Genomic DNA, 12419 nt, shown 5'->3' with positions numbered 1-12419 from the left:
ACCAAAACCGAACTTCAGCTTAATAGTTTGATTTTGATTTAATGTAATACAAAACAAAACCAAAATCAATTCAACTCGAATAAAATCGAACCGAACTAACTGATCGACACCAGAATGGCCCTACCCTTACCAAATCGTAAATGGGTCGAAAAGAGAGCTACTACTTCCTTACCAGGTTTTAATGATTCATTAATTGTCTTATTTTTTCGGTTCCACATTAATTATTTCCTAATCATTAAATTATCAAGCAGTTACTCCCCAAAGGCCACAACTACGAAGTCCTATGGTCCCAAATTGACACCGTCCCTTTATAAGCTGGGGCTATATAGTTGGATTCGACTCCTCTCCAACGACTATTTCCTTCAATCACTTTCCAATCAGGTATAGACACATATCCTGATACATGGGGTTTGTAATATGAGACGTGCATGTGTTTGATTAAAAAGTGATTAGAGCGCCATTCATTGGAGAGGATCTAGATCCAATAAAGTTAAGATCACACTAAACCTGACTAAGCCTGGGTTGAGCCTTTTCTCTAATTGAACCTAGTACAAGTTAGCCATTTTTTTAGTTTTTTGGAAAGTTAGCAAATTTTGATTTAGTACTCATTTGTGGATTGCCCAGATGGTTAGGGCAAATTAAAAATTGTCTGGATAGGCGCACAGTCTCAGGTTCAATTTATCATCTGTTCATCTAAGATTTAAGTGGAGATCATGACAGTGGGTTGCTGTACTAGTCTCCTTGAGGATTAGTCGTGGTCCTCGTAATCTGGCCCAAACACCTTAGTTAACAAAAAAAACCTTTATTTTATTGGTTTAAAATGTTAGGTCATAGCCTCATGGGTTTAATTTAATTTTAATTTCGTTAAAGGGAAGCTATCAGATATTAAATTGACAAATTTAGCCATTGGACCACTGTGGGCCCCACGAAGCCCTATTCTCTATTGTTTGTCCAAGAAAGGACATAGTAGGTGGCCCAACAAGGTTGGAACCGACGTCTACTACCTTTGGTTAAAAATCTGATGGTATTTGGGTAAATTCCGAACAAACACAGGGACTATTTAAGAAGGTGTGATGGCTTAAATGCCAAGAGAGAAAAAAAGGGATATAAGCACCCTTGGCCACGCTGGGGAAGCTCAGTTTCCGGCGAAAATTCCTGCAATGAGTGTGATGTGCCTGCAAGTTTAAGTCATCTGAAATGACCCATCTCCATTAAAAGGGTTCGAAGATCTCCGTCTCTTCTTGAAAACAGTTTCTGTGTTCTTCTCCTTTCGATTTCGTTGAGAAACCCTTCAAGTTTCTTCCTTTTTTGTTCCATTTTCAGAGGAGCCCTTCGAGCAGGGGAGATGACTTCGGAGTTGATATTCAGAGGGCACGAGAGCCAACCTAAGGTAGATATGTACTCTCCGAAACCTCCGAAGCCATGGCTGTCTGTGACTCGTCCAATTAGGTACATGCTTCGGGAGCAGCGACTCGTCTTCGTCATCGTGGGCATCGCCATCGCAACCATCTTCTTCATGCTGCTACCCTCTTCCTCATCCTCTTCTTCCTTTCCATCGCAATACGGCCACAAGTATGAGACGATCCCTGAGGTTTATTTCCCCACGGGATCGGGATCGAATGGGTTGTCTCACAGAGTGGCGTATGAGCAAAGAGGGGTTTTCGGACAGGTGAATTCGGGAGGGAAAGTGCCTCTAGGGTTGAAGAGGAAAGGGCTGAGGATCGTTGTCACTGGTGGAGCTGGGTTCGTGGGGAGTCACCTGGTGGATCGTTTGATGAATCGAGGGGACAGCGTAATCGTGGTGGACAATTTCTTTACAGGGAGGAAGGAGAACGTAATGCATCACTTTGGGAACCCGAGGTTCGAGTTGATGCGCCATGATGTGGTGGAGCCGCTGCTGTTGGAGGTTGATCAGATCTATCATCTGGCTTGCCCTGCCTCACCTGTACATTACAAGTTCAATCCAGTCAAGACCATCAAGACCAATGTGGTGGGTACCCTCAACATGCTTGGGCTGGCTAAGAGGGTTGGTGCTCGATTCCTGCTCACCAGCACCAGTGAGGTGTATGGTGATCCCCTTCAGCATCCCCAGGTCGAGACTTACTGGGGAAACGTCAATCCCATCGGTACCCCTCTCTCTCTCTCTCTCTCTCTCTCTCTCTCTACTCTACATTGCATTTAGAAAGCTCTGTTTTTTCCCGCTTTCCCCATCTTTCCTTATGATTCCGATTAAGGATTTTGGTTTGGATCTGGTCGTAATAGTATCAGGGATTTTGGGTTGAGGTTTTGTAGAGAAAATTCGAACTTGCAGAGTTCAGATTATCAGTTGGGTATTTCTAAAAACAGTGTAGAACAATGACAGGGGTCCGGAGCTGTTACGATGAAGGGAAAAGGACAGCAGAGACATTGGCGATGGATTACCACAGGGGGGCTGGGGTTACAGTTAGGATTGCTCGAATCTTCAACACTTACGGTCCTCGTATGTGCATCGATGATGGCCGTGTGGTCAGTAATTTTGTTGCTCAGGTGGGTCTTTAAAATGGGTTTTAATTTCATTCTTATTGTTCTATGATTCTTTAATTTTTTCTGTAAAAGAAAGTGAAGAAATTTACTCCAATGTCTCCATCAATGGAATATGGTTGCAGGCACTGAGGAAGGAGCCTATGACTGTATACGGTGACGGGAAACAAACCAGGAGTTTCCAATACGTGTCCGATCTGGTAAGACCATCACAACCACAATGCAACCTCTCTCTCTCTCTTTTAATTACCTGCAACTGCCATTAATGGTGCACCAAGGAAAGGTAAAACGTTCACAAGTTGTTTTAAATTCAAGGAAAAAAAAACCATAAATTAATTCCTTTCACATTGGGCATGGATGATTCGGATTCTGGACCATCTGGATCATTTTACCCCCAACAGATACCGAGATACCAATCTGTATTGGTATCGTATCGGTATATACATACCATCTAATATGCGAATACGATACCAAGACTTGAATGTATCGGATGACCCCACCGATACCAATATTTAATATGGGTGGGGTTGACCAGGTGATAGTTGGGGAAGGGTCTTTTCCTTATTTTTTGGAATGGACTGATGAGGGTGGGGAGTGGGGGACTGGACTTGTGGGACCATCTCTCTCTCTCTCTAAACCAAGACAGACTATAGGAGTATATAAATGGATTCTCTTGGTGATAAGGTAGGGATACTAATAGTTGGCCACCAAAGGGGAAGGGGAAAAAAATCTTGTATTATTGGCTGTTGAAGAGTCAAATTGATGGTGGGAAGTAGTGAGTTTTGTTGTTTTGTGGTGTTTGGTTTGGGAACAGGTGGAGGGCTTGATGCGGCTAATGGAAGGGGAACATGTTGGTCCCTTCAATCTTGGGAACCCAGGGGAGTTCACAATGCTGGAGCTTGCTCAGGTTGTGCAGGAGACCATAGACCCAAATGCCAAGATTGAGTTCAGGCCCAACACAGAGGACGACCCACATAAGAGGAAGCCTGATATCTCCAAGGCTAAGGAGCTTTTGGGCTGGGAGCCTAGCATCTCTCTCCGCAAGGGTCTCCCCCTTATGGTCTCCGACTTCCGTCAGCGCATCTTCGGCGACCACAAGGAGGGCACCGACACAGCGGCGTGATCATCTTCATTGGCGACACCACCACATTGCTCTAAACATAATATATATGGAGAGAGAGAGAGAGATTGAGTTCAGTTGGAAAAATGATCTCTATTAAAGCAGCAGTGGTAGTAGTAATAGTAGTAGTAGCAACAGCTTAAAGCCTTTATTACTCCCTTGAATCTTCTACTACCCTTTGTCCTAATAATTTTTATTTTATTTTTTTGGTGGGTTTCATTTATTTTCTCTTTGTTTTTGTTTATCATTTTGTAATTTGTAATTTTTTTTCAGAATTTTTTAAATATCATCATTATAGGTGGCACCGTGCCACTGTGGCATTCTTCCAAATGCTAATTGGCATAATTCTTGTGTTGGGTTTGGCCTACTAAAGCAATTGAATGGACTACTAGTTTTCCTGCATGGACTATCCATTTTGCTAAGGACCGAGTTTCCCTAAGGCTATAGCCGACCTTTTCCAAGTCGAGTGTTTGGGCCGTCCAGTGATAAAACAAATTAATGAGGAGATTTATTTAAGTAGACTCCGCCGGCTTCCACCAGTAAATCTGCCGGCGAAGAGATCTTGATCCCAAAAGTACTCCTATCTTTCCCTAACCTGACTCATGGAAAGATGCTTAGTCCAGTCGTTTCTATACCCCTTTGTCCGGTGGTTGTGAAACAACCATGGTTTTAGAACACTGGTATTGGAATGGATGTATCATTCATCCTCAAAATTGTTATGGCATCAGAATGGATCGATATTAGATTGCCATATATAGAAATACCTTGTTTTACCTTTAAAAAAAAAAATATATATATATATATATATTTTTTAACTTTTTTATTCATAATTCGTACCATTCAACTGATACAATATCAGTCCGTATCAAGATCAAACACTAAACAAACCAATACGGATTACCCAAGATACTTACAAGGAAGCATACAATTGATTTACCATTTGTCAAATTTAAGAACCTACAACCATATGACCCAAGACTTTCAATTTTATCGTTTTTACCCAGTGATTTCTGTATTGCACCCAATACCAAACACAAAGTGGCTCTTGAGCCCTGAAAACACAAAAATCAAGTTCCTAGGACTCTGCAATGCACCACATGATGTCCCCTGTGAAATTTCATAGGCTCCTTTCGAAGAACTTTTAATACTGCGAGGCCTATCAAATTTAGAGTACTCTAGATGGTTCACCCTAGGATTCCCTTTAACATTTCTAACACCAGATTGGTCTAAGAATATATAGTGAGATGATGGCACGGCATGGACAATGTCATCTAAATGCAACCAAGACTTCAGACTTCAATGTGGCACAGACACAGACCTCGGCCTTGCTGTTGGTGTCATTAGTTGAAATGACCTAATGTTCGAAGGCTTGAAGAGTTCGGTTCAAGTCACTCCTCCCTTAAACACATGCTGCATCAGCATGTCATTCAGAACCATTTGATGATAAATTGGTTGGGATTGGGCTTCAACATTCTTATAATACGCTATTCTTATTTAGCTCAGTAAAGTGCGTCGAATGTGACATCTAAGGTATTAAAAATGGGAATCGAAACTGTCGAACCCGATCCTGATTCCTGCCAATCTGATTCAAGTTATCCTGGAAGGGTTATTAGGGTTCAGGCCGACCGATTCCTCTTACTTGTACCTTGTTGATAACAATAATTTTGGCATGATAACAGAGTCAAGAAAACTTTAATGATATAACTATTCCAATGAAAAATTCCAGAATGGATATAAAGTATTAATGCAGAGGGTACTCTCTTAAAGGTAATATAACATCCATACTGACCACACCAACTACAGGAATTACAGAATTGCTTGGCTCCTAGTCGTCACCTCAACATGTAATTACCAATTCTTAACACCACTTGTCTGAGAAGCGCCATTGAATATGGTAATACAAAAGATCATCATTATCTCTCATTTAGGATTCCTAAGAACAATAATAACAGAGTCTCCACGGAGAAACATCTTGCTGATGAACCTATCCTTGTTAACTGGTTGAGCTTTCTTTTTGCCTTTACCTGTTTTTGGTACCTGCAGAAAATCGAAATGTCTATTTAGAGTTGCCATTATGAGAAAGAAAGCAATGGGGAAAAGCTCAATTCGTCAACCAACCTCAGTCCACATCTCCCTGACATTTTCTAGAACCATATTGCAGTGCCGATCAAAGGCTCTCACACGGCCAAGAAGTTTCTTGTTGTTCCGGCAATTAATAAGCACCTGCAGACAAGAATTTAGAAATTAGGGAAACGTTCCATTTTGGGAAAAAACCAGCCGGGCAGACCACCATAAAGTTTTAAAAGGTAAATGGCTGTCAAGACTTGAGATCTGATTATGCATGAATCACAAGCCTCAGGTAAGTAAAAAAGAATAAGACATGAAACCTGAATAAACCTGAATAGAATAAGGATAAATCACTGCTTGATCTACCTGTGTATTATTTTTGACACTCATCATCAAAACAGAAAGTGGCCCTGTGTTAAACTCCTCTTCTTCATTCTTGCCCTGCTATAGATATTTGGGCAAACACTTTAATCATTTATGCAATGATAATTTTATATAACAATTAAAAGGTAATAACTAAATGTTCAAGGTCAGGCAAACATGAGGGAGTGACATGTACAAGGCTAAGAGCAAAAGAGCGGCAGAAATGTCATTTCATAAGGGGAGCAGCTAGATATACTCAGGGAGGCACTAGGCATATGCTACGAACCCATACAGAGTTCTTTTCCCCTTAAAAATATTATGGAGTACACAGACCTACATAATAAATCAATAAGTAGATGCCAAAATTACTCATCATAGCAAGCAATGACTTTTAAGGACCATACAGTATCTCACAGAAACAGAAGTCCACTGAAATAACTATCCATACATACTTGCACAGATTAAAAGGACCATGTAGGGTAAAAAAAGATCGCATACATCCAAACGTTCAAAAAGTTGCTTCCAAATCATAGACAAACAAGATTCAAAAGACTTAAAAAATTAAATGATATCACCAGTGAAAAAAAAAAAGAAGAGAAATTAGTGGGTCCATTTTCCTTCCCATATTAAAGAGTCCCCTATCAAGTATGACCTATGTATTTTAGGAACAGGAACTCATCATACATGCTACAAATTTAGCCACCTTTGCTATGCTTGGATGAAAATACACAAGGTTCAGGCAAGCAACAAACTAGAAGTACCAAACTTCTCCATCTTAAAGAACTAGCCAAAAGAAAGGTTCTAATCCCATCAAGTGGCATACCTTAGCATCATGCTGAACAGCTGACCATAGATAACCATAAAATGAACTCAACAAAGTAGAAACAGTGCTACCTCTCAAAACAACCACAGGAGGATGACCTATCATTCCTCTACATGTCCCATATTTTATGCAGGTTAAAAAATTTTGAGAGTCAAAATTGGAAAATCTCAAAAGCCAAAAAGCCAATGACAGTTTGTAGATCAGACAGAAAACGTAATCATCCGTCAGCTGGGCTCCATAACAGGTTTTCGGATTTTGCTTTGACCTCTACATGCCATGAACTGTGAAGCACCTTTTGAGCAAAGAGATATAGAATTTTTTGCCCTCGGTTTACCAGAACATGGCTCAACAGACCTCAATGAAACTGAAGATAAAGGTTTAATCTCAACTCTTAATTCTTTTATGAATCTTGTGATAACTCAATTTTGACCAGCAGGATATGCAGCTGTTATCATTGATGGCAATGGTGCGGTGAATATGATGCAGCAGCAAACCAGACCATGGCCATCGGTTGGGTCAGACAGGACAAAGAATGGGCACATAGGCTTAATTTTGATTACCCAATAGAATATGGATCATGGGCTTAGTGTTTTAGGGTTTTCTATTGTAATGGGCCAATTCTATAAGCCCAAACATGAAGGATTTGAAGCCTATACGAAATCAGGTGTTTGTTTCTATTTTCTTAGAATTGCTAGAAACTTTTTACTTTCAAGAGTTGAGTTGAAATGAGACTCTCCTTGACCTTCACATGGAGAGTTTCCTAATTCTGTTATTTCTTAGGCTCTCTTTGGTTGGATTTTGATCTTGATTTCGATATCTGGGGGTGATTTCAATTTATTGGAATGTTTGGTATGATTTATGGGAAATAGAAACAAATAGAAATTGAAATTCCGAAAAAGCTGGGGTCTATTTTAGGATTTCAATTTCGTCTCTCTTCCACTCTTCCCCCACCACCCCTGCTCCACTGCTTCTCCTTCTACTTTCCCGAGCGGAGTTCAATCTCATCCCTGCAAACCTAACCCACCCCTGCTCCCTGAAAATCCACTGTACCCCTGCTCGAAAACCCCCTCCCCTCCCTGCCCTGCCATCTCCCCCGGCCCACCTCTGCTTGTGTCATTTCGTTAATTCTCCTTTTATTGAAAAGCTCCATCGCAGTAGAGAGACATGTGGCCCATTTGAAGATTGATTTTCATATGAAAGACATAAGATTGGGGTATTAAAATGACAAAAATCACATAACGAGAGAAGCACACAATAAAACCATAACAAAAGAAAAATAAAGGAGCAGGTGTAAAGAATAATATAATTACAACATTATACAACAGAAAACAAGTGATCCAAAAGTAATAGCTGGGTGAGAGAGCTTACTGTGGCATCCTCCTCCATAGGCCGACTGGAAAGGGAGCAGGAAAAAAGAAAGAAAAAGAAAAAGGGTCAGCAAGAAAGAGATGATAAATACATTCACCTCTATTTATGTATATTAGCTGTCAGTACCACATGAAGATAGTCTATATGCTACCAATCAAATGAATTGCATGCATAACAATGTGGGGGGAAAAGAAAAGTTGCAACACAACAGTTAACATGACCCCAGAAGAAACTAAATGGGACAATTTATTATAAGATGACTATAAAAGTAAATGATAGAACAAGAAAACATTAAAATGACCTATACAAGAATGAAGGCCAAAATATTACAAAGTGACAGTATTAGACAACCTAAGCTCCTTCGCCGCGGAAGAGTAAGCTCCAAAGTTCTTTCATACAAGTCTAAAAGTTACACTTCCCTATGATTAGTGTGGAGGTTCAAACCCATTCTACAAGATGAAAGAGGTTACACAACAGCAACAAACTCAGCCTTATCCCAACTTAAAGGGGTCGGCCACATGGATTCATACAAAACACAATAGAGAAAAAATGGGTCCAAACAGAGAGTGGGGGACGGGGGGGAGGCGAAAAGATGAGAGTATATTGGTAAGAGTAAGAGGAAAGAGGCCCAGCTCACCACTTCGTCTGTGGTTATTTTAGGCATGCCCTTAGCTCTTTTAGCTCCTTGAAATTGAATCAAATCACTGTTCCTTACTGGGGCATCCTCAGACCTATGTTGAACATGGCCAAACCATCTCAAAAGACTTTCACAGAGCTTGTCGTTGATCGGGAAACTCCCAAGTCAGTTGTAATATGTTCGTTCCTTACTTTATCCTTCCTATTTTTGCCATACATCCATCTTAACATCCTCACCAACGCTACACATAAATTCTGTATATGGCACTTTTAAACTGATGTAGAACAAGCAGCAGAACTTATAAAGTATCTAGACATGAGGAGGTCGGAATTCCCAACAGAAAAACATTGTAGCTTTCGTTGGTGGTCTAACAAAACAGGCACTCAACATAACAAACTAACATGACAATGAATATATCAACCTATAAACCATACTACTCTGTAAAGGATAACCTTTATTAAATTGAATCTAAGATTCTTAGACATGTAGTAATGATGATGAGCATTTGATGCTCACTCCACTTTCTCCCTCTCTTCAAGTGTCTTTCTTAAGCAATGGCTATTTTTTCAATTGCACCATTTCCAAGATGTTTCCAATAGCTCTTTATTTTCTAGTTCATTTTGAATCCTCTCCTTTGAACTGCATCAATTTGGTATCAAAGCAAGTTCCGATTCTTATGACGAGCAAGTCTACAAAGTCAATCTAAAATCAAAAAGCACACTCAAACAATTGAGAACATGTCCTATGATCGAATCACCGCTCCACTCACCATTTCCAACTCATGGATGAATCCTATCAAAGTAGGAGAGAATATGCAGTCATGATGCTAAACATTTAATGCCCACTCCACTTTCTCCCTCTTTTCCAACGTCTTTCTCAAGCAACAGCTCTTTTCTCAAATGCACTCTTTCCAAGACGTTTTCAATGGTGCTTTTCTAACGGCTATATTCCAGCAGTTCCTTTGGTTTGAACATTAATGTTCTATATCTTTTGGTCTGAAGAAATAGAGTTGATAATTTGTATTTTTGGAACTTGTGAGCATGCCATGGTGAGCCCATTGTGAGTTTGAGGTCCTCTTGTGGTGAGTGAGCCACCCCAAAAGACCCAAAGTTAAGTGGCCCTCTTTGACTCTTGACTTATGTAGTCCTCTCTGGCCCTTGTTATCCTGAATTTTTCTTCATTTTCTAAGGTTGGAAAGAATTTGATGGTGCTTGCATTAAGGAACTTGGGCTTAATATGGCAGGGTTACTAATTTCAGCAAAAACTGAGGCTCGATAAGGTAGGCCAATTATTAATGGGGTCGGCTACATGGATCCAAGCAAGGTTAAAGAAAAGGAAAAGTAAAAGAGAAAGAAAACAGAACAAAAAAGCAGTAACGAAGTAGAACACAGCTAGCTGGGGTCCGCTACATGGATCCTATCTCATCAATCTACTCTATTCGAAGTAATATAGGAATAAAAGGCTGTCCAATTAAGGTAGTCTTAATTTCTCTATAGGCTGGGTGGTGTAAGCAAAATATCCCAAGTGGCAAAAGGATGTAAAAAATCAAATTAAACTGAACAAAAAATTGATGTTCAAATATGCTCAACTATAGAAATTTAAAAAAAAAGGGGGGGGTTCATATCTACCCTGTGTAGCCAAAGGAATAAATCCACCTAAAGGATAGCGTTTCAAGTAATGACCAGTGTAAAGGTTAGGAACTGAGAATCTTAACTGGTTAGTATGTTAATAAAAACTTAGTAGCTTGCTCCAACTCAACCCTTCCTCTCATTCAGTTTCAATGGCCAACTATTGCTCAATAATCTGAAATAAGAAGTATTTGCCATAACTCTTACCACTTGGAACATCTTCAGTACTCCCCACAATAAGCAGCAGCATGGTCACATAAATAATTAGACAAATCCTACAGTTTTCCTTATGAAAGGTTCCTTCATAGGACATAAGCAGAACATGAGTTCCTCATCTCCAAAAGAAAGAACAAATAAATTTCACCCTGATCAAACATGGACAAGTTAGGACCCTTTGGAAGTGGAGGAGGGTTCGACATTAGTCCTCAAATAAATGAATCAACTACGGAGGAGAGTGCCTGAGGTATTCATACTCTAATTAGACAGGCAATATTTGAACTTAACTTGAGGAACATCTCATCCTAATGGAAGTTGATCAAGTAATTAGCCACAAGATGACATGGCAAGAAAAGGCATTTTGAGGATTCAAATGTTTATATAGAAAATTCCAACCATGGAGTGTGATGCAACTTTGAGTTTTCTTCATATTTCACAATCTGTACTTGTATGACCCTTGAGTTGTGTTTAAACTTTCTCTCCCTATTCCATTAAAATACCTTATTTATCCCAACCCAACACCCTGCTCTCCCTACTCCATTAAAATCCCATACAATAACAATATAGTCCCATAGCTCATTACCTATTAGAAAGAAAAAAATTCTATCTCCAATTACTGTAGTCTGCACAATTTACCCCAAAGTCTTCCGATGATTCTATCAGATACCATAGAACCTACCTGCTTTAACACCTTCCTACCTCTCCGTCACAAGTAGTACGCAAAATAACACTCACCAACCTCAAAATCGAACACTATTAACAAGTGTAAACAACATATCAAGTTTCTTATGTCACAAATAAAAGAAAAAATAGCAGCTGTAAGACATTTTATGAGTTCAGCTTTCACGCAATTTCCTCAATAATTGGAATCAAAAGTACCAGCAAACTGCTACACTGTTACTTCCAGATTCCAAACAATAATTTGGAGAAAAAATTTTAAAACGAGAACGAAGATGAAAGAAAACAGATCCGCTTACTAGAAAACGAAGTAGCGGAGGTGAACAAACACCATACAACTGTCAAAATACCAAGAAATGATACCAGCTTGACATACCTCATCTTGAACTTGAGTACCTAAACCTGAGCAGCGCAGACGCTTCCGAGAAACTGTATCAGTTACGGATTAGGGTTTCGTTTCCTGTAAACGGAGAAAAAAATTTAAACACACAAGCATATATGTGAAGTGAGGGGGGAGAGAAAACTACCGGTTCGCTCGGAAATGGAACCCTAAAGTACGGTTATCAGGGAAAACTACCTGGAAATAGCAGACAGATCGACAGGAAGCAATTTATCTTCCGACGGTGAGCATTCAGGGTTTTAGCTTTCAGGTCTCAACTCTTTTCGCGCTCTTTGCCCTAGGTAGGACAGGAATTCGGAGCTTCCACCCTAATATTGGTGGAGAGCTCTATACGGTATATATACTTATAGCTGACCGTAACTAATATCTACAAGCGATTGAAAAATGAAATCTTTGATTGATGTGAAACACGGCCAGGTTGGATTGGGTTTTACAAAACTCTAACTAAATTCTAAGTTCCAAAATTCAACCCAAACCCTACTCAACTTAATAGGGCTCAATCCTATGCCCAACTCTGAGGGTTCATACCAACCCAACCTTGCCTCAATTGACCTAGATTGGACCAAGTTGGGTTGGATTGGGTTGGCCCTGATTTTTGC

The 12419-nt window shown here is 39.9% G+C and overlaps 2 protein-coding genes across 4 annotated transcripts; one reads left to right on the top strand and one right to left on the bottom strand.

Annotated features, from left to right (window-relative positions):
• Positions 1–1077: 1077 nt before the first annotated feature.
• On the top strand, positions 1078–3985 carry LOC122058253 (UDP-glucuronic acid decarboxylase 2-like). Of its 2 annotated transcripts, XM_042620855.1 has the most exons (5): positions 1078–1219; positions 1324–2126; positions 2363–2526; positions 2646–2720; positions 3335–3985. In XM_042620855.1, exons 2-5 carry the CDS (start codon positions 1346–1348, stop codon positions 3641–3643), a joined length of 1329 nt encoding a protein of 442 aa, XP_042476789.1. In that variant the 5' UTR covers positions 1078–1219; positions 1324–1345; the 3' UTR covers positions 3644–3985. The 2 variants fall into 2 exon arrangements, with proteins under 2 accessions (XP_042476789.1, XP_042476788.1); XM_042620854.1 differs by having other exon boundaries at positions 1084–2126.
• A 1336-nt stretch (positions 3986–5321) lies between these two features.
• On the bottom strand, positions 5322–12157 carry LOC122058484 (small nuclear ribonucleoprotein Sm D2). 2 transcript variants are annotated; one of them, XM_042621185.1, is made up of 6 exons: positions 11998–12157; positions 11797–11880; positions 8262–8286; positions 6074–6151; positions 5759–5863; positions 5322–5677 (listed from the first exon to the last, which is right to left on the bottom strand). In XM_042621185.1, the coding sequence occupies exons 2-6, from the start codon at positions 11799–11801 to the stop codon at positions 5561–5563; spliced, it is 330 nt and encodes a 109-aa protein (XP_042477119.1). In that variant the 5' UTR covers positions 11802–11880; positions 11998–12157; the 3' UTR covers positions 5322–5560. The 2 variants fall into 2 exon arrangements, with proteins under 2 accessions (XP_042477119.1, XP_042477120.1); XM_042621186.1 differs by having other exon boundaries at positions 6074–6148.
• Between the last annotated feature and the right edge of the window lie 262 nt (positions 12158–12419).

This window comes from Macadamia integrifolia, chromosome 12 (genome assembly GCF_013358625.1).
Source record: "Macadamia integrifolia cultivar HAES 741 chromosome 12, SCU_Mint_v3, whole genome shotgun sequence".
Classification (NCBI taxonomy): domain Eukaryota; kingdom Viridiplantae; phylum Streptophyta; class Magnoliopsida; order Proteales; family Proteaceae; genus Macadamia; species Macadamia integrifolia.
This window is presented reverse-complemented; position numbering and strand designations above follow the sequence as displayed.

What these genes read in the sequence shown, in the direction of transcription:
- LOC122058253 (XM_042620855.1), top strand. Translation starts at nt 1,346, where the DNA reads ATGACTTCGGAGTTGATATTCAGAGGGCACGAGAGCCAACCTAAGGTA. An exon ending in TCAGTAATTTTGTTGCTCAG is followed by an intron (nt 2,527 to 2,645) that starts GTGGGTCTTTAA and finishes ATATGGTTGCAG; the next exon opens with GCACTGAGGAAGGAGCCTAT. An exon ending in TCCAATACGTGTCCGATCTG is followed by an intron (nt 2,721 to 3,334) that starts GTAAGACCATCA and finishes GTTTGGGAACAG; the next exon opens with GTGGAGGGCTTGATGCGGCT.
- LOC122058484 (XM_042621185.1), bottom strand. An exon ending in GTGTCAAAAATAATACACAG is followed by an intron (nt 5,864 to 6,073) that starts GTAGATCAAGCA and finishes TCTTGTCTGCAG; the next exon opens with GTGCTTATTAATTGCCGGAA. An exon ending in TCAGGGAGATGTGGACTGAG is followed by an intron (nt 5,678 to 5,758) that starts GTTGGTTGACGA and finishes GATTTTCTGCAG; the next exon opens with GTACCAAAAACAGGTAAAGG.